Source organism: Haliaeetus leucocephalus, unplaced genomic scaffold (genome assembly GCF_000737465.1).
Source record: "Haliaeetus leucocephalus isolate CR32 unplaced genomic scaffold, Haliaeetus_leucocephalus-4.0 Scaffold151, whole genome shotgun sequence".
Classification (NCBI taxonomy): domain Eukaryota; kingdom Metazoa; phylum Chordata; class Aves; order Accipitriformes; family Accipitridae; genus Haliaeetus; species Haliaeetus leucocephalus.
In genome coordinates this window covers 6,472,079-6,499,239 of record NW_010972587.1, presented here as the reverse complement: position 1 = coordinate 6,499,239, position 27,161 = coordinate 6,472,079, and the positions used below count along the sequence as shown (strand labels likewise).

Sequence of the window (27,161 nt, the reverse complement as noted above, 5' to 3'; positions counted from 1 at the left end):
TACTTCAGTCAAAAAACCCCCACATTTCCTCATTATAAGAATCTAATCTTTCATTAGAAAACAATTAGGAAGTAAACGTGCTTAAGAACATTAATTTGCAATTTGTTCAGTATGAGCATTAGGGAAACTATTAGTGGTGTGTCCTAATCCAGTGTCCATTTTAGACAAGAAAAAGCTAGACTTGAATTGAGGTAATGACAACAATATTTTGATGTCTTTTACTTTATTATGTCTGTTGCTGTGCAGTAGAAGACTTTAGAAGCAAGTAAAATAAAAAAAAGATAACTGGTTAATGGTAAGAGACTTTGTTTCCCCTCACTTTGTGAAGGTCCTCTTGTTATTGTTCATCAGAAGTGGTAAATAAAACCTTCAGGCTTGCTTTTATCAGGTTCCCATTTCTCTGTGTATTTTGGATATAATTCTTACCTTGTGCTAAGATTATAAGAAAATAAAAGTAAACCACTTTTTTTATTGCCACTTGCCAATTCAAAATTGGCAATTGCATCATCTGTGCGTTAATGACAGCTGTAAAAGTTTTCAGTTCTAGAGCTGTGCTGGAAATATCCTCATTCTCAGTAGTCGGCAGAAACTGCCTCTTTTAAACAGAAGGTATATAAAATAAAATTCTCCTGGAAAGACCTCTCCTTATAAAGCACGTTATTTAATTTGGTGTCAGCTAACTGGCAATTTAGACAGGAATTTGTGTCCAAATTCCAGACACAGCAGAGAACAGCAGCTTCCCTGGAGCTCCACCAGGACCGTGGGACACAGCCCTACCGGAGAGCCCCAGGCCTGATGTCACACGTGCCGACTGCAGCCTCCCTTAGAGAGGGCGTCCATCACCTCGCTCACGGTGTGTAGAGCCTTACTACGGGGAAAGGCCGCGAAGACTACTTGTAGGTACTGAGCACGGTGGAGGTACCAACCTCACTGACTACCACAAGCGCAAGACTGTCATTTGGATTGCCGGTGTACACGCGAATGCAGAGCACTCCCAGCTCTGTGCGTGGAAGCAATCGCACCCGAGCCCTTCAGATGTAGAAACAATTATCCTAGCACCTCAACCAGCAGTCAGCATGGTGACCTGTGGCGAGTTCCTCTATTACGTATTATCAGTAACATTGTAGGGAAATGCTCACATTTTGTGAGATTAAACAGACAATAGGAATTGTAGTCAGATTTTTTCCTCTTGCCTGAACAGTCTTTATTTATCTCCAGGCAACAGGAGAGAAGGAAAGTACAGAGAGCTTGTCATCTGACTGTTTAACTCTTCAGACCTTCTCTTGGAGTGGAATGCAATGTGTAACAAAATACCTTTTTTTAAGCTAGAATGAATTCTGATATACTCAGTCATGCCCCAACTTTCAGAAAACACAAACCACATTTTTCAGACAGTGAACAACAGCCCTTACCTTCTCAACCAAGAGATCTCCAGTAGAAAATGAGTTGATTTTCTGCCTTTACAAGCCTGCAAAAATCTACAAGCAGATTTTCATGCACATACCTGATAGTCCACCGACATCCATCTTCTTCAGGTTCTTTGCCTCTAAAATGACAACAGTCAGTTTGCCAGCAGTAGGCACATAACGGAGAGAGAAGCAGATATCACCCAGTTTTTCTTGCTGTGAAAGCAAACAAGACATGATGTTACATTTTAATAATTTTTTGTACCTTTTAAAAATGCAATTTTGAAAGCCCCGCAGAAAAGTAACAGGATTACATCTCAAACTCCTACTGTTAAACAAAACATTCAAACGAACAATACAAGATATCTTGGTTTAGTGGACGTGGTGGTGTTGGGTTGATGGTTGGACTCAATGATCTTAAAGGTCTTTTCCAACCTAAACAATTCTATGCCAGATACTCAGCTATAGTTCAGAATTTACACCTTTCTCCCTTATCAAGAGGTACGTGGGCTTGTGTCAGAAGACTTCCTTGGGGATGCAGAATTCTTTGTTGTTCCCAACAATGGACCAGAGCAGTATATATTAAGAGCAGTATTATGTAGTTATTGTTCCTTTTAGTAAAAAAAAAAAAACAAAACCAAAAAACCCAACAACTTAGAAACTACAACAACAATGCCATACCTATAAAGTGACAGACACTGAAATTATTATTACAAGTTAGGAACAAGAGCCAGGGATTGTAATAGATAGTTCCCCACAAAACATCAGTTCAGTGATCACCAGTGGTCAGGAAACATACAGAACAAACACAGTTATGCAGAGTTAGGAAATGCTCAGAGAGAACACAAAATAGCTCATGATGTTAAATGTGTGTATCATGTATAAAAACACTGTCAGAATGCACATGTGCCGGTATCTTGAAAACTTATGGTGTCCTCCCCACCTCAAAAAGGATATGGTAGAATTGGGGAAGATTCCAAGAAAAGCAGCAGGAATGATCAAAGATATGACACAGCTTCTGCAGAAGGAACAGCTTAAGTAGATTAGGGCTCTTCAGGCTGCAAAGGGGGTAGTTGGGGAGCAGTATCTTAGAGACCTCTATCTGACCCAGGAGGGCTATAATGATGTTATGACCTTGCTCAAAAGAACAGATCCTAATATCAGAAAATTTCCATTTTCAACTCATAGCTAGAATAACCTAAGAAGCCTTTCACAGCATGGACTGCACTGCTGTGGAAGGACTTACTACCCCTTCATGTCTGCACATACTGTTATAAATCCCATCATAGATTCAGATCACAGAAATATGGATTTCAGCCGTGCAATCTGCCTAGCTCATGCTCGGCTCTAACTGAGCCTGCAACAGCACAGTGACAGCAAAACACGCTCCTGTTCCCCTGCCATTCGGTTTTGGAAGTCCATATTGGCTAGGCTAATGGTAAAGTTGATCTATCACTTGCAGCTTGTTCAGAATGGAAGAAATCAATTGCTTATTGATTTGTGTTATCATGATCACAGCTCACCCAGCCACCCCGCATTCTCTGCGGTCGCTGTTCTATTACATGGTAGACTTGGTTTAAATTAGCCTGGTTGATTCATGTTGGCTCTGAATAAGACTGAAAGAGGGTATATTTGAAAGCTCGTTTTAGTCCCCTGTCTTGGAGTCCTTTGTGCTCACCTATCTCCTGACATTTAAGGGCTCTGCCCTCACCTCTAGATTCACTAGGCAGAGTTTTGGCTGTAGCAGCATGGGAACTTGCATTCCCTTGTATTCCTCAGAAATGCACCTCGTTGACAGAATATCTAAACATCTATTTTAGAAGGTACTTTTAAATCAATACCATGCTTCTAATTGTTCCTTTGAGTGGATTTTTGGTTTGGGGGTTTTTGCGGGGGGGAGGGGGAGGTACTTGTGTTGAGACTAGAGCATGTTTATTAAGCACAAGAAGGTGTTAGGATTGTTTCTGATCCAAGTGCTTCAGCAGAGGCTGGAGGAGGTACTTTACAAACACAGTTATTGCCACGGAGACCATCACCTCTCACTAGCCTTTCTCCATCTGTAATCACGTTATGCTTCTGTGCAAATACTGCAACTGTCTACACAGAAGAGTAATTTTATGAGAGCATTTAATGCATTTTTAGCCTCTTTTAATGTAATTTTAGCTGCAGGAAGCACAGAGAAGCCAGCACCATGTAAACAGCCTGTTTTCCACAGATCACTAGCAAGCCATGGGAAAAGGCAGCAGATGACGAGCTCATTCCAGAGAGTAACTTGAAAAAATAGCATAGGTACCTCTTTAAATGCCTACATAATCACATTTGATACAGATTTTAATAACAACAAAAAAAGTATTAACTGCATTTCTTTAGTATTTCTTGTACTTTTAACATTTTCTCTTTGCATGACTGCCACAAGTTTTCTATTCCTAAGCTGTTTTTCAGTTTTGGTGTGGTGTTTTTTTGGCTTTTTTTTTTTTTTTAATTTCAAAAATATTTGTCAGGCAAAATACTGCAAGTGGCAGCGCTGCAATGAAGCAACAAAAAGCTATCACCAGAGGTGTGGTTTGCAGAAGATAATTACAAACCCCTGCAGGGCTACAAGGTACAGATAAGTGCTTCTGCTATGGTGATTATCTCATGGAGGTGCCTTATTGTTATTATGAATTTCTTTCAGCCCTATGTATAAATAATTTATGTTAGTAAATTACTTTGATCTCTGATGGAAACTGTAAGTTAGTGTTAGAAACTTCCTTCCAAGTGGGAGGTTCATAGACATTAACATATTCATGTATAATACCTAAACACCAATCAAAAGACTCTCCCCACCAGGCAACTTCACAACTTCATTACATTTAAAGAGGATGCAATGGAGCAGAACAAGTGACACAGACAGTGCTGCTAACACTTCTTCAGCTTGGAAAAAGCTACTTGAAGTCCTGTTGAGAACCTGGACTTTTTAGAGACAACTCTAAGAGGCTCCTGCCTGTCTCATGTTTCTTCTCGTATTTGTCAGTAGTCATTTTTGCATTGACAGTACACTCTCATAATGAGCTACAGAGAAAAATGCTATTTATGCAGATTACTCTCATTCGCACTGCAAATCTCTAGCAGAGATATCTATCTTCTTAATATAAACATTCTCCATATTTTTGTGGAGGATATTACAAGAAAGTTGCTGCTTGCAGCTCTCTTGGTAAAACAATACCAAAATAATGAGCCACGGCACCATATGCTTTTTCCTAATTGGATCTAAGACTCCAAAATAGTCAGTAGAGGGAGGAAGGATATCAACACAGTGAGGTGGGTTTCCAAATTCAATACCTGGTTTTGATTGTGGATATTTACATAAGCCTGAGAGAAACACAATAGGACATGATTTATGGGTGAAGACCTAAAATACAATCTCCCACTGATCAATATTTACAATGGAAGCTCATAATGCTCACTGTATAGTTTTCATACCAACCAAAATGTTTTAAAACTCTGTGGAGGAAACAGGGACAGCATAAAGGTGGGTTATAAGCTAAACTAGAGTCTTTCAAATTCAGGAAACCCAGGTAAACTGTAATGACAGAATCTCTAATCCCAATTCCCACATCCATGGGCTTCAGATAGTTTTGAGGCCATCATATTGTATCTACACATGGAGATCTCAAATCTGACAAATTCTTTTTCTTGGCACATAAACCATGAATACACTAAGCCGCAAAGGTGTCACAGTAATACTAGTAATAGAATCACATGGATGCAGAAATGGATGACACGGACTGGCCACAACTTCAATTAAGCTACCATAGCAAGTGGGCAGAATTAGCAACCCACACACATAGCTGGGATCTACAACTGGGAAAGTATCACTCCTCCACAACCCCTAGGACAAATAGAGATCACACTGAGAAAAGGAAGTACTGGTTTGTTGGGCTCCCTTTTTTTCTTTAAACCTGAAATTTTATTGTCACAACAGCTGTCTTTAACACTAACAGCTTCAAAGACATTGCTTTTTTATATATACGTAGTTAAAGAACAAAGCAGAAATTTCAAACCTGCAATAGGTATAATCAAGAAAGACAGAAAATCTTTTTTCTCTTACACTTGCAAATCAGGGACCACAATATGAAGACAATTCTGCCACAATTAGGCAAAGGAGTGGGAAGTGAGCAAGAAGCCCTTAAAACTCAGCTTGCATAAATAGGCTAGAAATAGATGGTGCAGCAGGGAAAGATAAAGAACTGGAAAGAGAAAGAAAAGCTGGAGCTAATGTGTCAGCCCATTATTATAGCACTTTTGGAGACTATCACATGAATATGTATGCACACCAAGTACCACTGTACCCCAAAGTCTATGAACTACTTTTGAGATAAAGTACTGAGGGCGAATAAGAGGCAGAGCTCTCCCCAGCCTTTTCAATCAAAAGGTTGATTACAGAAGTAGCTATTTCAGACCTGCAAAATGCTAACTATAAACCCAGTCAACAGAAACCTAAGGACTTTAACAACTAAACCATTAATCTGACAAGCAGAATAATTCCTTTGCTGTCTAAAAGAATTTAATGCCCATGAATGGAGCAGCCACGCTGTTATACAGCTAGCAGTAAATAGGTGCTAAATGCCTCTGGAAAGAAGGAAGAATCTTCATGACAACTGTACCTACTGCACTTTTGAAGATAATATTTTAAAACAATAAAATATGAACAGACAAGTGCCCTACTGCATGTTTCCTTATTCAAGGATTAGTCTTTATTTGCAGGAATAACCCACTTGTCTTACAAAATGGAAGTACAGAGTGTTTGTGATCAAAAGTTTCTCCTGTTTGCTTTTACTAACATTATTTCAGAAGCATCTTTATAGGTTTCACCTTCTTCAAATGCACAAACTTGGCCATAAAAGGAGGCTCCTGTTAATGTGAAGTGTTCAGTTACAAGGCACATAACAAGTAAATTAAGAAGCAAAGCAAAGTGAAATAGGTTACAGCAGGAGATCTTGGAAGAAACAGAGGCTTCTTGAGGCGAAGATCCAGAGGGCTCGTTTTGGATGCTGTAAAAAAGGGACTGGCAGTGACAACAGGCTAAAGAAGAGATGGAAAGGAGACTGATGCTAGGTGAACAGAGAACAGAAATAGAAGCAAAGGTCTATGAGGTAAGTTTTAAAAGGGAGAAGTTTTAGGGCAGACAGGGAACAATCTTTTGAATGAAGGGAATTCATTAAAGGTATCAGGAGGTGGTATCTGTAGGGATACAGTCACGGTATAAAGTAGGAGTGAGGAAGAGCCAAAAGAAATGGTTTAATTGCATATTCCTTTTGACTGATTTCCCTACTACAGTTCTACTCTCCGACTGCTTTGTGATACAACTTCTGTATGCCAGCACTACTTTTTGCCTTTGCTTAAAGGGAACAGACCTAGCAGGATCTTTCTGTGGCAAGAAAAATCTACTTTTTTTTTCTTCCCCTCTGAACAGCACTACTTGACATAGAAATTCTTCAAAAATCTCTGTCTTCTTATTGCAATATATATATAGAAAGGTAGTAGCTGGCCTTTCTTTTAACTGTCCTAATTATGTAATATTCTCCAACACAACAGTAAATCGGACTTGAAAGCAAGTGGGGCAATAACTTGAACCAGCCAGTGTTATTAAAAAAATTAACAAGTCAGGTTTTGTCAGCTTCCTCCTTTCAGTCCTCTTCATTGCATTTTTAACTGTTTAGAGAAAGCACTTCTATTACTGCTTTCTAAAAAGCAGAGGAAATGGAAAGAGAAAACATTGTTGCTATTAGCAGAAAATGACACTTCACGGTCATCAGTTTAAAAGCATTACAATCAGCTGCCTCTTGCAAAATGAGAAACACTGTGGCTGAAGGCACTTGAAATCAAAGATTAGCAGAAACACACTCTTTGATTTCCAGACAAGAGACCATGCTACCAAACATACCGAGTTCTTAATTAAACAAGAAGAAAATTAATTTATTAAATAAATGAGAAAGGGAAGAATGAATTAGAAGAAACATATACACCCGAACATCACAGCCTGGTTTTCTGTAACTCTTTGCCTACCCACAAATGCTTGCAGCTGGCTGCTCTGCTTTAATGATTGCATCTCACTCTATTTTGCCACTTGGCTTCTCCTCAGCTCCTGCCTGATCATATTTCTAAATGTCACTCACGTTTATGCAGGCCAGTGCACAAAACAAAATTAATTTAACCGAATGGCACATTAATATTATTACTTTTGACAGCATGGAAAACTTATTAACTATAGCATGTCACAAGGCTAGTCTTCTAGTGAGTAGCCCAAGTACAATGTTGAAAGGAAATGTAATACATTTGAAAGATTATTTTTTTTGGCTTATCAGACACTGCGAGAAGTCAAGTCACAAAGCTTTTCCATAATTATTAGAATATTTTATGTGCATTGCAGTCACTCTACAGAAAGTCCTTGTCCTCCTGTGACAGGGTACAGGAAGCCACGGTACAGTACCCTCGCTGGATTCGAAAACATCTCTTGTAGTAAGTATGGGTACCTTAATGCTCAGTTAATATAGTTTCTACTACTAAGTGTGTCTCAGTTTCCAAAAGCAATTGTCTCCAAAGCTTTTGATTATGGATTGGAATTACAGCATACATCCAAAAATATACAGGATCAGTAAACAGCAGATAACTGTAATTAAGAATCAAATCAATTACTGATTCCTTACTTGTAAGATCTACCACTGGATGTGGTGCTGTATTAAAAACCTGGCATGAACAGAGTCATTGCTACGATGACCATACATTATCAATTAATGAAAGAAAAACCAAACAGATTAAACAAACCAGTAGGTGGGAACAATTGGCATGAGGGAATGAATAATCATCTATGGCTGCTGGTAAATCCTGCTGAAATTCAACAGCCCCAGGGAAAGACTATCAGGTGAATTCAGTACCTCCATTACTGAAGGTGTACAGTATATTCCTATTTGTTCTGCAAGAATCACAAAGAGAAATTCAGTGGAATTTGTGGATTAACTTTGTAGCCAGCTATCTTCTTCCCTTTCCTCTGTAACAAACTACCAAGACAAAAAGACTGTGCACCTCGTGCCAGTCCCAGCTACATTATAAATAAATGATTCCTTTTGCAGTGACACCAGCACAGCCTGGTTCACTCAACTCCTGCAGATAGATGTCCTCCTTTCTCTCATCTCTTGCTTGCTGTAACACCAGTTCAGCTTTCATGTTCCTCCATAATATCCCCCAGCACTACCTCCAGCTCCCTTCCATGACCCCAGTCACAAACCCCACACAATACAGCAGCCTCCTCCAAAATCTCCTAAATTGGCAATTAGGCAAGAAGCAGTACATGATATCATTGTTCTATAACTAGAAACTTGCTGGTCAGCTAGAGGCAGGCCAAACAGAACACGCGAGGACCTGGTATGTGCTCAAGGGTTTCCCTGAACAGGGCAACAATCAACCCTCTTTAAGGCATTGCTTTCCATTAAGCTTACAGGAACCTTCTTACCATGCTCCCCAGCTTCCAGCGCAGCATGCAGCACAAATCTGTGCCAAAACCAGCTTGAGCCTTTATCTTCACAAGAAGACAACTCAGCCATACAGGCAGGTCACGGTCCTCCTACACTGCAGCCACAGTGGTGACCTGGAAAGGGCTGCAGACCAGGGGATCGCACAGCAAGCTGAAAAGGAACTGGATTTGCTAATGGGAAAATCACAGACAGCTGATGTAAGTTAACAGCTGATAGGTGAAGTCTTATAACAAGACAGTTCTCCACCTGTAATTTATCAAGATGAAGACGACTTTCTTTCATGTATAATTTCACCCAGGTTAATGTCATCTTTTATTTCTATCCACAGCTTCTGCGCTACAAGCACAGGCAGGATTTGAAATCCCTTTCTGTATCGTTGCTTGTCATTTGGAAGGTTTTCTTACATTGTCCTCTTTTACTAATTTTTTTACTGGAGATTTTTCCAGAGCATCAAAACTGCCTAAAAATATGAGATGGGGTAAAGGATATGCAGCTGGAAAAGAGGCAAGCTGAAAACCCTCAGAAAAGCTCAGAGCCACTCTTGTTCTAGTGCTTCCTAGTTTCAGGGAAGTCAGAAATATGTAAAATACTCTCTCAGATAATTTCAATATTTTTGTCTTTGGTTCCAGTTGAAATGAAGAAACTAATACGTGCCTCCTTCTACAACGCCTTGCGTTGTAAGTTTTAAGTTCAGCTCGTTAAATATTTGTGCTCAGTTCAAGAATGAGTCCCTTCTAACTAGTGCTATGTATTCAAATCTGTTGACTTACGCTTACCAGGCTTGTATCCACTTCTTAAACTAAGCATGCAAAAATACATTTCTATGAAATTACTAAAAGATATTCAAGTTTTTGGATAAATACATACTGGCAAAAAACTTCTTTTATTACTCCACTTCCCCTGGCTATTTCACTTTGAAAAACTCTCTTAACACATTCTTTAGGAAGACAAGACAGCTCATCAAAGGTCATCATAGCAATCAGTACCACACACTGAATTTCATTAATCTGTTCAGTAAAAAGAAAGAGGTCACCGCAGTCATCTATAAAAATCTAGGAAAGATGACTGCACTTATCATGAGATTTCTGGCTCAATGATGTTCATTTTTAATAAATCTTAGGCCATAAGGGAAATTCCAGAAGATTGGAACAGTGCTAATGTTATGCCCATCTTACTTAAAAAAAAGCCAAATGGGATGAAGGCTGTATCTATCAGCCATCTGCCTTTTATCAAACCCCAATGAAACAAAGAACTCATAAACATTTGTATTAATGTTGATTTAAAGGATATGAAATATACTGAAAGTGAAGTCACATGGTTTTATGGAAAATAGGCCTTTTCAACTAAAACCAGATTCACTCTTTGATAAGATTGTAAATTTGGTTGATGAAGGAAACATGCAAAATATTTTTTTGTTCTGTTCAAGGTCTACTGATGTTTTTTATAGATGTGGAAGACATTTCTGCTGATAAAATATGCAGGTGATACCAAAAATACCATAACGGTAAATAATAATGCAACAGGTTGGTCCGAGAGAAAGTGCTAAATCACTTGGCCGTAACCAGTCACACAGAATACATTTTCATACAGCCAAAAGCAAAAATTCTACATTCTAAGACAAAGAACTCAAGACTATATCTAAATATCTACTGAATCAGGAAAGATATCTTGGAAGGCAGTGCCTCCTGCTGAGGATTTAGGATCATAAGCAACAGACCATGAACTGCTAGTGTAATGCTGTGCAAAACATTCAATAGTAGGAGCGAGCAGAAGTAGCTGGTGTCTTTGCTGTTTGGCAAAGACAAAGTATACTGCACACTGTTCTTGTGTACATGTATTTTTTTTAAGATGCTGAAAACTACACAGAAGGTAGTCTTCAAAAAGTCACAACTCTTATTGGAAAAACAGAGAAAAAACCTGACTGTGAAAAACATAAAAGATGAATTTCTGCAGCTTTCTGAAAAGAGGATTGGAAGTGACTTGATTACAGTGCATAAGTACTGTAGAGAAGAGGAAGCATCATGTATTAAATGGCTTGAATCTACTGAAGAAGGGCATAACAAGAATCAATGACTTGGAGTAGAATCCAGTAACATCCAAATAACAAATAAAGTACACATTTTTAACAGAGAGAGAGTAACTGCTGAAGCTATAAGGGATGTGTTATTTCCTCCCTCTACTGATGTCTTAAAATCAGTAACTTGCAAACTCTTTGGGTTTGAAGACCCTCTACGCATTTTCCAGCGGAGGTGCAAAGCTGCCTATAACGAATGCTGGTCTAATGTCAGCAGTCTTCTCTTTGTATCCTTTGTCAGTAAGTTCTCACGCAGAATTTTCCAGTGGAATTTCCACAAAATTCTGATTAGATGGTAATACAATGTTTCATGGGAGACTTGGTTTTGCTGAACTTCCACTAAAAACATGCAGGATAATGCTGAAAGTCAGGATACCATGAGGAAATCCGAGCTTTTGGAATTTGCAGTCTGTGGCTGTGCAGCCAGGACAAAATGCCATGGGCTGAGAATCAAAGGGTTTCTAGCTCCTTGCTCCAAAACCAAGCAAGGTCTAACCTTCCAGCTTGTAAGGGGGTTTCCTTGTGCCACCCTCCTCCCAACTTGGCACAGCGGGAACACTACTACCTCCTGGATCCTGCCTGTTTCCTAGATTAAGTTTGATTATAGGAGGTTCTTTAAAATGTTCCTTGAAGATCTAGGAGTCCTCCAGGTTTAGGGCAGACAACCTCACCTCATTTAGAAAACTAGCCAATTTGATAGGAAATAGTAGTATTTCTAAACAAAACAAAGGTTTTTGAAATGGGATTTTTTTTTTTTTTCAGAAAGAAAATGTTAATGTTAGCTAGTCTAGGCTCAATGCAAATAAAATAAATCAGATTTAAAGACTTGTCATCCTCAGTGAGTTGTAAGAGCTCATATAGTGGTGCCTTCTGGCAACAAACCCAAGGAATCAATGAACAGGTGGGCTAAAAAGTCTAAGGAGCATGTCCCAGGGTTTATACACAAGATATTCACAGCTTTATATGTAGTGATTGTGCTCAAAGGCTGAGTAACAGCTAGTTTTCATGATAGGGAACATATAAACAGGAAAGTTTCACAGCCTTAAATCCTTATATAATGTGACTGGTGTTTGTGCTTGCAAGAACTTAGGCCAATTGTAGAACTCTACAGCTGAAATCCAAGCAGGAAGCCAATATTCTCAAGTCATTCTGGAACATATGATTGCTGCAGCAAATCTAGTAGAGTTTAATTAAAATCTGTTCTCATTTACAGTTATCATATATCAGAAAATACTAATTTTTGGATTTTATGTTTTTAATCATAAAAGTTGTAACTTTCAATACACTAAATGTGCATATATTCCCTTTAGGCTGATGGATGAAACTAAAAGCATATAGTTCTCCATTAAGAAAGCAACTAATAGTTTAGTATGACAGACAGACATTCTGAAGAAATAATCATGTCTTTCAAAGAGATTTTAAATGATTTAATGATTTAAAGGGTATATAGAAAAGTATGATTCTATATCTAGAGAAACATCATCACTTGCTGTATCAAATTGCAATGAGAGAAATTGGTCTTCATTGTAAAATAAAGGATGGGGAAGCATGCGCTTATTTGGATGGTATTCGAAGTTAGAGGTGGGTTTTTCTGGAGGGCTTTGATGTATTGTCATATACAAGTTAACATTTAAGAGTGACAGAAAAAGAAAATGTAGGGATGAATATCTACTATGACAAGAAGGAAATCATGGGTTACAGAGAAGTGCTGTGGAAGAACTGCAGTTCTTACTTTGTGTCACGGACTTGTAATAGTTGTACCTATTTTCTGTACAATAAGTACAAGCAAAAACATTAGAGTAATCAAAAGTAATTCACATGTCCCACATCTCCTGGAAAACTTGAATGCTCTAAAACATCACAGAAAATTAATGTTCAGCCTGAATGATTAATGTGGAAGTCTGAACGAGTAAAAACACTTTCAGCATAATCTGCTGCTATCTAATTCTGGGCTGGGCATTAACAGACAGGGGATGTCAGCTGCAGACCTCAGGGCACTCATGAAAATCAGTTGCTGCCAGTTTTGAAGCCTGAGCTTCACTCATCAACAGAGATCCTCCTGTTAATTTTCACAGTTACTGAAGAAGATATGGAAAAACAAAGATAAAATAACTGGATTCCAGACAACCAAGTAGCTCTGAAGATTACCAGAAGTAATTTAAGCAGCACCTAAAACTGGTTAAGGTTCTAATGGGAAGCTCGGGCGCTGTCTGCCCGCTGCCATCCATACCATTGAGAAGCTGTAGTGCCATGTTCTATGCCGGTGGCATCAAAAGCAAGTTATAAACCCCACATAACGGTAATCGTCTAGGGAATGACTTAGGTTAGAATTTTATGGCAAGGTCTCTATCTAAGAAGAAGAGGTTTGAACTCAAGGTCAGCCACAAGTGGAAAAATGCACTAGAGAAGGGTTCCCAAATTTAGTTGCCATTATCAGTGACAGTGGAAGTAGCAATAACTCCTAATTCTGTTGTGTTGTAGGCGAATGCATCCAGTCGATCAAGCAGCAATAACATACCACTGTTTGAACTCTCTTTCTCACTGCTAGTTTGGAAACTCCTACCTTTGGCACTATTTCTGTAATTGTAATTGCAGACATAATGTTCAAGGAAAAGGTCTTGGCCTCCATGTCACTGGATTCAGTGCCAGGTATTTCTTTTCATCTAGTGCTTGGCCAGCAAGAAGCACATACAGACAATATCTGGGTCCAAAAGATTAGAAACGAATTTTATCTACGCAATGGTGATTGTATCTCAAAGTGAGTTGTGTGCTGCTCTAAGGAGAGAGCAAGAGTAGTAATTCTGTGGCAGTGACCATACTCAAGCCCTCCACAGAAAAAAAAAATCCTACTCAGGAAACTCTGCCAGCGGAGAGGACAGAACAACTACAGTACCACTCCATCCACCTAGCCAGCCAGGCAGCCATCTGAAACAAAAAGTCCCAGTTAATGCAATTAAAGGCTGCTCACAAAACTATTAAAGTCTGCACAAAAGCTTCCATCACAGAAGATGAATAATAAAAGAAAGATGTATTTCTGCTCCATACTCAGGTCTACATCTCATATGCACACATACACACAGAGTGAGAATATGCTGAGAAGTGAGGAGGTGGAGTGATTCACAGAAGTTTGACCTCTGGTCAACACAGATACTAAAAAGCAACAGCAACTTTAGACCGGAGGCTAAATCGTGCAACTTAATAATTAACTGACTCACTCAGGTGTATAGAATGATGGTAGAAGTTAAAAAAAAGAAAAAAACCTGTAAGAATAAGAAACAGAGATCAGTCAGCATTGTATGATTTTCTCCCTTCCTGTGGCCAGTGGCATGAAAGTTTGGAGATAGAGAGAGAGAGGGGAGAGATGGTTTGATCTTTAGACAGTGGCATCATTCTTGGAGTAAAATTCCTCACTATTGGAATTCTAGATGACAGAGGTTACACAAATTCGAATTGTACTGCACCAACATTATAAATGTTCATGCTCAGATAAGGTACAGAAAAGCATTTACATCTATCTTATTAATCTCTTTAAATTTTATGTATGACATAGTTACCTATGAACATCCAAGAATAATAATATTTGCTTTGATCTGTGTGATTGAAAGTGAAAGACTACCTATCATCAGTCCTTCAAAAAGAACTGTGTGTATGTCGTAGACTGCAAGATCTTAAAAACTGGAAATGTCAGTTCTCCATTAACCTACAAGGGAAGAATGCATAAAATGCAGAAATAGAGATATTCTATGAAAAAGGTTTTTTTCTGAAAGTTATTATTTCGTACAACAGCATCCTGCCCAGACTGAATTAGACATGAACAAGAGAAAAAGGCTATGTTATTCCAAAGGTTTTTAGAATCTAATTTAAATCATCATGTCCTGAGTATTCCTCTAGTTACATTGATAACACACAGTAAGCTGCAGAAGGCCACGGAAAAGAAAGAGGAAAGAAGTACAGGGTTGATTGCACCAAAACCACCCAGCTGCATCACCTGTAACACACCAACAACACATCAGCCAATGTGAGGAATTTCTTTGGCCTTTGGTGGAAGGCCAAGTTTCATGACACAATCAAACAGGTAACTAGGAACGAGTTATCGCTGGCTGTCATCCATTTAGCCTAGAAATAAGACTTGGTAATACATCCTAAAATCATATACTCTACCTCTTAAAATATTAGCATAAAAGCAATAAAAGCCTAATACCACCAAACTAAAAATACAGTATTATGTTGTAGATTCTAACTGTGACTTCTCTAAAGTAAGGGCATTTGGTGCTAATTCCTGTCACAGGTACAATGCAAAGTGCTTCAAATGCCAGTTAAGCTCATTGTTGAACTAAACTGAAACACAACAGGCTCTGAAAAGAGGTTAAATGGTTACTATGGTAATCCCTGACATGGTCTAAATTGGTGTTTAAGAGCTGACAGAGGAAAAAAATGAAGAAAATGGCTAATCCTTTTCTTTCTTGGATGACTGTTCCTAAATCTTTGCTTTTAACCTTTTCAGAAATACATCTTTCTCTGAGGCTTCTGGAAACCAAGATCTTTTAGTTCTATGTGGAGTGGGCACAACAAAGCGAGGAGACCAGAGTGGCATACTATGCCTCAAGCTTTTAGTGAAAAAGCCATCGTCTTCTTTGTAGGAGCTGCTCCTTCCTTGTGACTGTTAAAGTGCTGGTCTCTGTTCTGAAGGCCCTTCTCATGACACCTATGATAGAGTATTTTGATACGGCTATCTCACAGCTTCCCTTAGCTCCTGATCCTGGTTTGTAACAACAATCAGATAATGATTTTTGTCACTCTTTGTTTGCGAAGGGAGGGGAGAAAGGGAAATAAGGTATTACCCTGAACTACTGCAAAGCTTCTGCCTAGAGTCCCAGTGAGAAATGCAGTTTCAGCCTCTGGATAATGCGTTCACTGATGCTGGTAATCAGAAAAATAAGTAAGTACATAAAAGTCCAGGTGGAGAAAAATGCAGGAAAATTGCATATATAGCATGTTCTGTGGCCCTTTCACACCAATCAGCTGATTCTGCAGATGCATTTGCAATCCCTCGCAGATTACAGAGCTTTATAACTGGGAGTACTCCACGATTATGGCTGAATTCCCTGGAATTCCTTCTGCAGCTTCCATCCAAAACATCTCTTCATACTGTAGCTTTAGCACCTTCCACTTGGAATATACTTCAACCCATGCAAATGACTGATATATCAGCTATCTGAATGAATCGCTTGCAGGTACATGAAAAATACTTCCAGCATCTAAGTGATATAAATTCTGCTTAAGCCTTTTGAAGAAGGACTCGGAGATGATTTTGATCCCTCTCAGCATCTTTCTCAAAAGCCTATAAAAACACCATTCAGAACATCGCTTTCCAAATGCCACTGTATGGTTAACATCTAAGTCCAGTGCTTTTGAACTCCTTGGCTGGTCTGGCCTCCCTCCTCTATTAAGCATTTTAAAATATTCTATACTTGAGCAATAAAAAACCCACACAATAACATTAAGAGGCAGAGGTGGGGAATCATACACTATTCCTCCTTTGGCCTTGTAACTTTCTACAAGGTCTTTAGGAATATGCCTTGTCTAGAATCAACTTTAATACAATTATTATTATTTTGTGTATGGATCATTAGATGCTTTGCACCAAGCGTATGATCTACTTTGTCAGCACAGTTTAACCTCAAGATGCCCTTCCACACTTGAAAGTCAAATGGTAATAAGTACGTTTTTGTCAAATAAGCAATACAAGTTTTTCTCAGAACGAATACTGTCCAGAAACAGACGGGCCCCAGCAGAGCCTGAATTTTACACTATCACTGAACTTCTTCTTGTCTACTGTCCTCTGTATCTGAATTTAATATCTGTAAAGCCAGGAAGTCTGAGATGAATCAAGACAAGTTCCCTTTTGATTTCAAGTAAGCCAATTACATTCTTTTTGTTATAACACAAGAATGCCTCTGACCTCCTAAGGTAGGTGTCTCTTCCAGAGAGGGAGTTAAGAAAGAGAATACTCAACAAAGGTATATAGTGGGATTGTCAGCAGTTTGAGTATGAAAGGTGAAAAAAGAAATGCATAATTCTAATAGCCTGAAACAGTACTGTAACTGCTCTGCTTGAGTCATATGGTTTTACCTTTAAAATCACAACATTTCAACACCTTCAATTTCAAGATGAAAAACAACTAATTAAATGCTAAAGAATTTCACATCAGGCTTGCTTATTCTAAAACTTGAGAACCTCTCTCTTGTTCCTTCACCATCAAATTCAGTTCCTTTGCAGGACAGATGCTGCACTTACAATTTTGAACATGCATTCAACATTGTGCATTTACTGCATGTAACTCTGCCACTAAACCTGAAAATTAAAACCCCCTTAGATTTAACATTTTCAAGTTTTAATTGGGTGTAAGAAGAAGTGAACTTAAGAAAACTTGAACACCATGCAGAAGACATAGTGATCCAATATAATATGCAGCTAAATAAAGGAGACCTCACATTTTAAAATTTGTCTGACACTGACAGGATCTCCATAGGGATAATGATACTTTTGCAAAGCACTGTGCTGTCTGCAAAGCTGTATAAGAACTAAGTGTTATTATTAGAGATGGGAAAGGTCTATTAGATCATCTGTCCATCTCTGATATAACAGAAAATGACAGTGATTTGCTGCTGTGATTTGACAGTGACATTTGTAAAAACGTCCTTTCCTCTTAACTCTCTGCAAGTTTCAGTGCTGAGGATTCAATAAGCTAGACGGCTTACTAACTTTGTCAGTCTCCAACTGCTATGAAGCATACCGAGGTATAAAATATACCCATTTCAGGTCCACTTTTCCATCTCCTTCCTTTGACTTTTATTTTTTGAAGAGGAAGGGGAGAACAATCCTCATGAACAGCGCATGTCAAGCTTCACAGAATTGGTCTTTCAGCTGCAGACTGCTTGCATCCCTTTGCAAGGCAGTACCGTAGCATCCATCTCTCCTGCTTGGGATTGTACATCATGTAGGAGAGAACCTGTTGTGCACGTTGCTGGTGTTTTCCAGAATTCCAGCTCAGAAGCCACGTAGAAAATATACCCATCACAACCCATTGTGATACGCGCATGCATCCATCATGTAACCTATCCATGGTGGATGCCTGATCAGATAATGCATAGAGTCTTACGTGATGGCAGTCGTAAGAGGTGAGCAGAACTCTTGGTGGTGGACACTGGCAGGTCAAAGATCCTTCTCCTCATGGAATAAGGCTCTGATTCTCCACTGCTTTCAAGGGAAAGAATGGTTTCTGCTCTTCCTTATATTACCTAAAATTTCTTGGAATGTTTGCTACAACAGGTTTTCAATTTAAGTGCCAATATAACAAAATGTCTGGAGGGAAATCACTTGAAGTATTCAGAAGATGACTCTCAGTATGATTCACACTGCTATGAGCAAAGAAGAGGTCTGTCTGGCCTTCTGTACTGGAGTGATAACGGATATTGGATGCAGTATGTACTCAGATAAAGTTAATGGCAGTGACATCTGGTAGATGACACAGAGGAGCAAACTCCTATCATCTGTTTTTTAACACTCCGTGCCCAAACCATTATATGTCAGACTTGGTAAAAGCGAATAACCTTTCAGTACCTACCCCTCTTCCCTCCCATGCTCTCAGTCATATGAGACTGAAGGACTACTACATAAATCACCTCTGTATATTCACAAGGACAGCAGAGCTAAAAGCAGCCAGGGAAAAACAATTCAAGGTATGCAGCTCATTAGTAGTGGCCTCCCCAATATTTAGCAGTCATTGTACAGACTCGTACATTCCCAAAGCCCTCTCACAGTCCTAACAAACGCTTACATAAAGCCTTGTACCTTCAAAGTGCTTCACCGACATAAATATATTAATAAGACCTTTCCCAGAAGAGAATGCAGTGTCAGAGAGATGCCATTCAAATGGCTGGGCTGTGAGAGGTAGAGCTTCAAATATTTCATTAAACCTTCGTCCTCTGCCATCAATTTCAAGCCCATTTAGAAAAAAGGATGGAAAGCACAAGGGAACTTCATGAGCAAAAAGAAGAATACCTGCTAGTAAAACTATTCTGCCCTCTATGACTGCATTGTTAATTAGATTGTATATTCTGTGATGTGCAACAACTGAATGTGACATAAAGTGAGATAAAAATAAGATTTTTATACTCAGTTTGACTGATACCACCTAGATGGTTCTTTCAAAGTGACTGGTGACAATTGCCACTGATGTGCTTTGGTATACATCTTGTTTAGGGGTCATAATTAAAACATTAAGGATACTCTGGTGTCTGATACTTAGTTGCAAACATCTTCAGAACTCTAGTTAGCGCTAGGTTGTTAAGAACTGACAAACTTACCTAACTGTTGTAAGGGCAAAACTGGAAATAAACCATGTCATTCTTCAAGTACTGCAGACCAGATACAGATGTGCTTTTCAAGGACAAATTCATTACGCAATTATAACATGTGGAATAGTCTACAAAAGGTGTTTTGGTAGTAACAGAATTACAGTTGTCATACATTTTTGGATGAAATCCAGTTGCTTAGGTTTTAATTTCTTTTTTATCATGTTTTCTTACAATCAGTAAGCCAGACCGCCATGTCATGTTCATGATCACTACTAACAGACAAGCACATGTCTGTTGTTACACGTGGCATAGGTAAATCATGCTAACCTTTGTATGTGCAGTACTGTATTTGCTAATTGTGAAGCCAGAGTACTGCTTGGTCACAGCTGTATCTGCTGTGATTTCTGCAACGTCTGCTGTGTCAGCTGATAACAGGATTATGGCGACAGGACCACTCCTACTCCTCTTTGTCCCTTACTTATTATCTCTTAAAATCTACTAGAATTTGTATGGCATCTTTGCTCCTGAGCAGAGGCTGGAATATCGAAGATGGTGAGGTACTTGGCAGTAGTCAAATACGGAAATATGAATGACATTTCCTGGGAAACACAGCTCCCAAACCACTGACAGATGTAACTCTCTTGGTTCTTTTCCAGACTGGGCTAAGCAATTATTTGAATCAGGCTCAACATGTATATGATAGAAATAGAGGTTCCATTACAGAGCAAAAATAAGTGAAGACCTTTTGGATTAAATATACTTGACTGACCTACATCTTAAGTAACTGGTTTCTGTGGGGTCACTTTTTATTTGTGAAGTAAGCTCAGGAGCTGTTGTAGGAAAGCTACAATTAAAATACAGAAAACTAAGATTAACAAAGTCTCCAACTAATGTAAGTTATAATATTTTTCCATATTTATTGGATACTTTGCATGCTTGTGAGCATAGAGATGCAAAAATGGAACAGGAGACCTCCTGTATTATGAAAAAATATTTAGGGAGTTGGTGCAAGCAGCTTTTCAGGATGTTTTCACAGGATGATATTGCCTAGCTTCTTATAAATAAAAAAGCCACGCATTAATAGCAGCTTCAAAAAGGCCCTATCAAAAAACTTCACAAAAATTACAATGTTTTTTCTGTATACATAGTACCTGAAATTTGAGGAAAGCTGAGAGCAGAGGCTCAGACAGGAACTAAGGAAAGCTAGTTTCTTCTAGTTAACATGACTCTCATGAAAATATATTTGCATAGACAAATGCATGTAAAAATACACATCTGTCAGTTCACTTGGGCTCTGAAAGCACAAATAAGGTACAACCTAGGTTTCGTCCCTACTGCAAACTATTCAAAGTTCTTGTAATACTCTTCTAATATCCAAATAATTTAAGAATTATTTCTTCTGGTTACCTTCTTTGATTTTAATAAAAAGTTCTTTCCAAGTCAGAATGCATTTTTGGAAGTAGCTCACACTCTATTTCAAGCAACTTTTAACATTGTTTTGTATTAGCAGGACGTGAACTTTATGAAGCAGCCAAGGGACTGAGTCAGGTCTTGCTGCGGACATGAGCTAGAAAACTCAAGGGGCAATGTTCTATGCCACAAGACAGATGAAACCCCGCACTAATCTATGCCATGTTGTCTGTCACCTGCATAAGGGGATATCATTGTTTACGTTCTAAAAGCTTGAAGTTATACTAAAAAGGTGAAGGTTCAATTCCTCTTTGTGTAGTATGTGGCTCCTTTATGTGTTTTGCAACAGAAAAACATGAAACAGACTGATATCACACACGATAGTGCAATAAAAGTCCAGCTTGATACTTAATAAAGTTTAGAAGGATTAATACACTCTGATTTCACATTTCTAGCTTTCTGGTATGTTGAGGCTTTAAAGGAACAGGGCCCTTGAACTGCAAACTTCCTTTTTTTTTTTCCGTTTTCATCTTTAGCTCTAAGAGCGGAAGAAAAATGCCCCACATAGCATGGATACCAATGTCAATGCAATAAGAGAGCCCTGCAAATGCTGTCACTATGAAACAATGCCAGGCAGAATAGTCTCAATGTAGCAGTGGCTTTCAAATCAATAAGCACTAGAAGAAAGACATCTGAAAATACAGTCTTTAAAAACAAACACTCAAAAAGGCAAGACTGAAGTCGACCAGTTTTAAAAAAATCTGAGGAGGCTGCATGGCTCAGCATCCGCTGAATTTTTCACAATTTGTAGTCTAAATCCAATATTCAGGATTTTGTCACTTGTATTAAGGAAGGATTTCATCCAGAGATTGTCTCTTTAATTACAGAAACTAAGGTTTGAATCCAAAGCAGCTTATTAGCTAAATTAGACAACGAGGAACTGAGACTCAGATTCCTTCTTCTCCCACCAGACAACTGAAGCACGCTGTGCATGCTATTATATGTGGGCAGATATTATCTAACAATCAAAAGGAAAACTAATGTAAAACTGAGTAAAAAATGGTCTTATAATAAGCAAAAAGGTGGATGTGCCAGTATGAACAACCTCGCAGGAACAACAATTTAGTGATGAAATGTTTCCAAAAAGTGTCTTGGGTACATGTAATACTATACCTACTAAACAATGAACCCACAGGATGTTGGCACAGAGATGAAAATAAAAAAGGTGATTAGTAGTTGAGTGAGATGCCATTCCAAGGTCTTTGTCAAATGCATAATTCTAATCAATGGATTGCATAGCAGCTCAATAAAACTGTAAGGTATTTCAATGAAAACCTGCCATTATCTTCATGTACAATAAGATGCCTTGAGATGCAAACATTTAGAAAGATTAGGACCACAAAGAAGCCTAAATGCACACTGCTCTCATAATTCAAATGCAAATTCTATATACCCAAACTGCATCAATTCAAGAAAAAGTCAAACTCATGAAAACTTTCTTAATATGTTGCATGAAGTATCAAAAAGATTGAAAATAGGATTAGCAAAGGAGAATGTACCATTCAATGAGTATTGGAGAAGATGCTTATCAAAAATTTATCAGGTGAAGTAAGTCTGAGAAATGCTGATAACAGATGGGGGCTGTCTCAGCAAAAAAAATGTTGCTCGTTTGACTGTTTCTCTAGCTGAGGATAAAAGTGTCCTGGGGGAAAAAAAAGTTTGATTTTTCTTACCTCTTCCTTCTCTGCACTTTGCAAGTCCCTCCACTCCTCAGTGACATGACCGAAGTCCACCGTGTTCATCGCAACCTTATATTCCCCAATGATATCATGTTTGGAGAAACGATCAAAGTCATAAACTGCCATCACTAAAGTTTTTCCACCCAGCTCGGAGTATGGCACCTGCAAAGAAGAGAAAATGACAAACTCCGTATCTGAGACAATAAAGATCAGTCCACTACGATGCAAATCTATTTCTTTGGTTTATCAGCTGTCATCTCAGGTAAATTGAACTGCAGAGAAAATTATGAGGTGTATTTGTTTCAGAGTCACCAGATGCAGTATTTTTTGAGACCAGGCTCTGGCACTCGATAGAACAATGTGGCAGCTCACTCATCACTCCCCGAGTTTTTCTCATTCTACTTCAAGTCATTTTGCGGGTGATGAAACTGAAACAGGAAGCCCAATTATTTGCACTGAAGACACATGAACTTTTCACACAATGGTATCTTTTCCTCAATAAATCAACTGTCATCACTCAGAAATGGGTAGCTCCCAGACTTACGAAAAAAAACCCCCAGAACTGGCTTACTGTATCTGGCACAAAGTAATTAGACACTAAATAGTTCTCTTACAGTACCACTACCTATCACTTACCAAGGCATATTTTTCATTATTATATCTTTCACACGGTAAACACTAAGGTGCTTTCTAAGTCACAGCGTACAGCTAGAAATTGTGGTGGCAGAAGGCCAAGTTCTGACTAATTCTCCAGCTGTTCTGATGTGTTTCAGACAGATGCTGTGGGTTAGGATGCTTATGAGTCACATTTTTAATGTTCAGATGAAGATACGCAGTTCAGGTAAGCTACACTCGAGTGGCTGTCTGGAGAGGTCCGATTTAGGAATTGTTTGGACTTAGACTGAACACTTCGTCAATGTGAATATACTCTGCAAGTATAAATGCTTTCATTTCATTCAGTGTGGGCTTCAGTAAACATTTTTCTATTAACTGTCTATATAAAAAGAGAAATGAAAGCGTGGCATTATCATTGGTCATGTTAACCTCTGTCTGTTCCAGTCTGTTTAAACCCTAGGACTGCTGCCTTTTGTTACTGTTTGGTTTCAACTCGCTTTTTAAAATACTTATTTAATAACATGAGTAGTTTTCCTTTTCATAACATGTTATATAATGTTTAAAAGAAGCTTTTCAAGTTGAGACCCAGCTCCAGCTTCCATTCCTGAGTACAATAGTTTCAGTGGGTACAGGGCTGTGTATTGTAGTAAATACTATAGCAAAATCTATTTTGATTCTGTAAATTATTTGTAGATTCTAAAAAGCCATAGAAGGCAAATATATGTGGAAGGCAAAATTCTAAATAATTTCACTTTTATTTTTACACAGCCTCAAAAACAGGAGAAGAGAAATGTTTTAAAGTTTCTTTCTCTATCAGTTTACAATACCGCTTAATGGATCCTGGTCATTTGGAATGCATGAAAAGACTACATTTATCATTATTTATTTTTTTATCAATAACTTGACCTCAATAAAGCTTATTTTAGCTACCTTCCTTTTTCAAGAAGATCTAGTGATTCACTACCTCTAAAGTAGCCCCAGCCTCCAGCTTTGTTCAGGACCACCAAGGATGTCCTCAGCTCTTGCGAAGGAGCGCTCCCTCTCCCTGCTTTCTGCTCTGCTCAGAGACACTCAGCCTCTTGACACAATGCAGGTGAGACCTTGGTAGAAGGACACGTATGGGAGTGTTCTTCTGGCACAGACACGCCACTGCTCCAGACACGAACCCTCTTCCCACTTTGGGCCTGAGGAGGAGGAACACCTCCCTCTGCCAGACTGGTGTGGTCCAGCTAGGATTTCTCGGTTTCCTTTTGGCAGTGCAGTGCAGTGCGCTGCGGGTATACGACTCCGACAGCTGGAGCCTGACGAACACCTGCACCCTGGAACGGCACCGTGGATGTCGGGGAAACAGAAATGGAAAGGGGACTAACACAGGGAACCACTCAAAGAAGAGAAGGAATGAGGTCCAGGGCTCAAGATGCAGTACAGCAGAAACGTAACCCATCTCAGCCTCATTAGCCCTTCTTTGGGAGGAAGGCAGGCAGCTCATGGCTGTGCCCGGGGAGAAGGTAACAAAATGGGTCTGGGCTGCCTGGTGGGCAGCTCTGCCGAAGACAGAGATGGGAAGGATGCCAAGAGAAGCTGTGCACCACCTGAAGTGGGTCACAGAAGTAAGGCTCTGCCCAAGTAAACGAGATATTGTCAGTAGCTCCCACAGAAGTCATTTATTACGGTTGCAGCAGTAGTTTAATGGTCACTTGTCTTTTTCACTGTAGACCCCAGAACAATGATAGTACTTGGCATGCCCTGTTGGTTCTCTCTTGAGTACAGACTACATTATCCAGGGGATGATTAGTACCATATTGGGATGCACTTAAACACTCTGTCAGGTCTTGTGTGGAAAGCAAACTTTCTTCTGGAGCATAAAATTTGAATATTAAAGATGTGACTTAAAACAAGTGGACATTATATCCCATGGATGATCTGATTTATAATTTGTGCCTTCATCTTAGATGACAGCATTATTGGTCCTCTCTTTTCTTTCGTGAGCTCCAGGGGAATCTGTAATTTATAACTCTGTTTTCTTTTAAATACTCTCTCAGGAAAGCTCAAGAAAAAAATAACTTCCCACAAAAGATTATTTTTATGAACATCTTCAAGGGAAAAAGTAAGCTTATACATGCAGTAGTAGTTCTGGCCTCCAGGGATATCTTTCTCATTGAATGATTACATAGCCTGAGTCTTTCACTGTTCCTGTTTTCAATCTGTAGCTGTCATTATAAGATTGGGCATCGAGAGAAAGGCCTAAAGTAACAGCAGAGGAATGTATATTAGGAGAAGCCCTATGAAACGTGCAGTATAGTATTCCTTTATTGTATTTAACTGGGGTTTAGGTATGGCTACAGTTTCAGAAAAACACTTCTTGATAGATACTATTGGAATGACTTAAATATTGCAACGTAAGCCTTAGCTACATTTATTTAATTCATATGTTATTAAAGCTGAGACATGCTTTCTTTTCATATCTAAAGTAGCATGGCAAAGAATTGCTATGACAAAGTCTAGCAAGATTAATTTGCCCTATTGTCCTTCATCCATTTACCTTCCTTGAGTTTTAATTTATTTTTGAGGGGAAAAGAAATGGTATACTGAAATTCATAAATCAGACTACAAAGATATTTAAAGAAAATGCTGGTCTAGTGAAATTTACCTAACACTTGTCAAAGTGTCACTGTTTTCTGACTTTCTTGTAAATTTTTATCCAGCCATAAAATATGGATCAGATTGTCATACATCAGCATAACCGAAGGGCCTAAAATCACTGTGCCTTTTATACCTACTGAGGTCAGACCCTGTGTCGTATCATTTTCATCATAAGATTGAATATCACAGGTTTCTACAATGTGAAAAATCACTATGCTGTAGTTACCAATTAACGAAGACGTCTCGCTTTGTAGCCAATCATGAGATACATACTGCTTAAATAAAAAAGTTTCAATAGTTATCAAAAAAATACCTTGAATGTAAATTGCTCATTGAAAACAGGGTTAAGGGTCTTTCTGTGGACTTTTGTCTCATATTTCTTCTTCTTATCAGGCAGCAGGAAAACTTTCACATAGGGATCAGATGTACCACCCATATCTAATGCAGGCAGCTCAGCTGCTTGAATAATCCCAACCAGAAGCTGAAAAAAGAGGAAAAGAGCAGAATGAAATTTCAAATAGATACTTATAAAGAACTGTAAGAGAAATACACATGCAGACTCTATTTTTGGTCTATGAAAAACTATTCCCCCCCCGCCACTTCAAGGAAGGCAAATGAAGCAACGCTATCTATAGACTTTAGAAAACCAATTATGGCAGATGCAGACTGTACAAAGGCTGGTTTTAAGTAGAAAAGAGGTTTTCAAAGGGCAGCTGATTACAGATAAATACAGACTTCATCTTTTTAAAGACCGCAATCAAATAACTTTCAATTGCTCTCTCCTCTTGTGCATTATTTTTCTATGCTGGGCACCCTGAATAGAAATCACATTATTAAACAATCAAGAATGTCTAATTTTGACTACAAAATTTGTATTCTAAATCCCCAACTTGTAACCTTCTCCCCAACCAAACACAAAAAGGTGATACATCAAATGCAAATCCTCGGGAAGAGCTTTATTGAAAAACAAATGGATCTTCCAGTCTTCCTTATATTTAACTTCTCCTGCTATGTATACAAATGGGTTTAGGTAGTAAACTAAGGTCAGCATTTTCAAAAAAATACCCAATGAAAACTAACCTTTGGTAACTAAATGCTAATAACAATTCATAATCTCATTGCAAAACAGAAAAATTAGTTTCTTAAATCTCTTATACACATCTAAAAATAAGACTGAAGCACATTTGAAACTTGTAAATGCCTTGGCCATTTTTTAAGTGCTATAAATGAAGGCTTATGTTATGTTATGTTATGTTATGCTATGCTATGCCATGCTATGCTATGCCACGCTATGCTATGCTATGTTATCTAGACATCCCAGCCTGTATTAGGCCTCATCAGCCAAATGGAGTTGAGAGAAAGAAAATACTTTTTATCTTGTTTCATAGACACAGAACTAA

General features: G+C 38.6%; 1 protein-coding gene across 2 annotated transcripts in view; it reads right to left on the bottom strand.

The window, feature by feature from the left end:
* SYT1 (synaptotagmin I) overlaps positions 1–27,161 on the bottom strand; it is a 135,201-nt gene that overhangs the window by 54,276 nt on the left and 53,764 nt on the right. For both annotated transcript variants that reach the window (XM_010561820.1, XM_010561821.1), the window contains exons 4-6: positions 26,075–26,242; positions 22,498–22,665; positions 1,505–1,622 (exon numbers count right to left, since the gene is read on the bottom strand). In XM_010561820.1, coding sequence (XP_010560122.1) covers positions 1,505–1,622; positions 22,498–22,665; positions 26,075–26,242 — 454 coding nt within the window. The remainder of the gene's footprint in view (positions 1–1,504; positions 1,623–22,497; positions 22,666–26,074; positions 26,243–27,161) is intronic.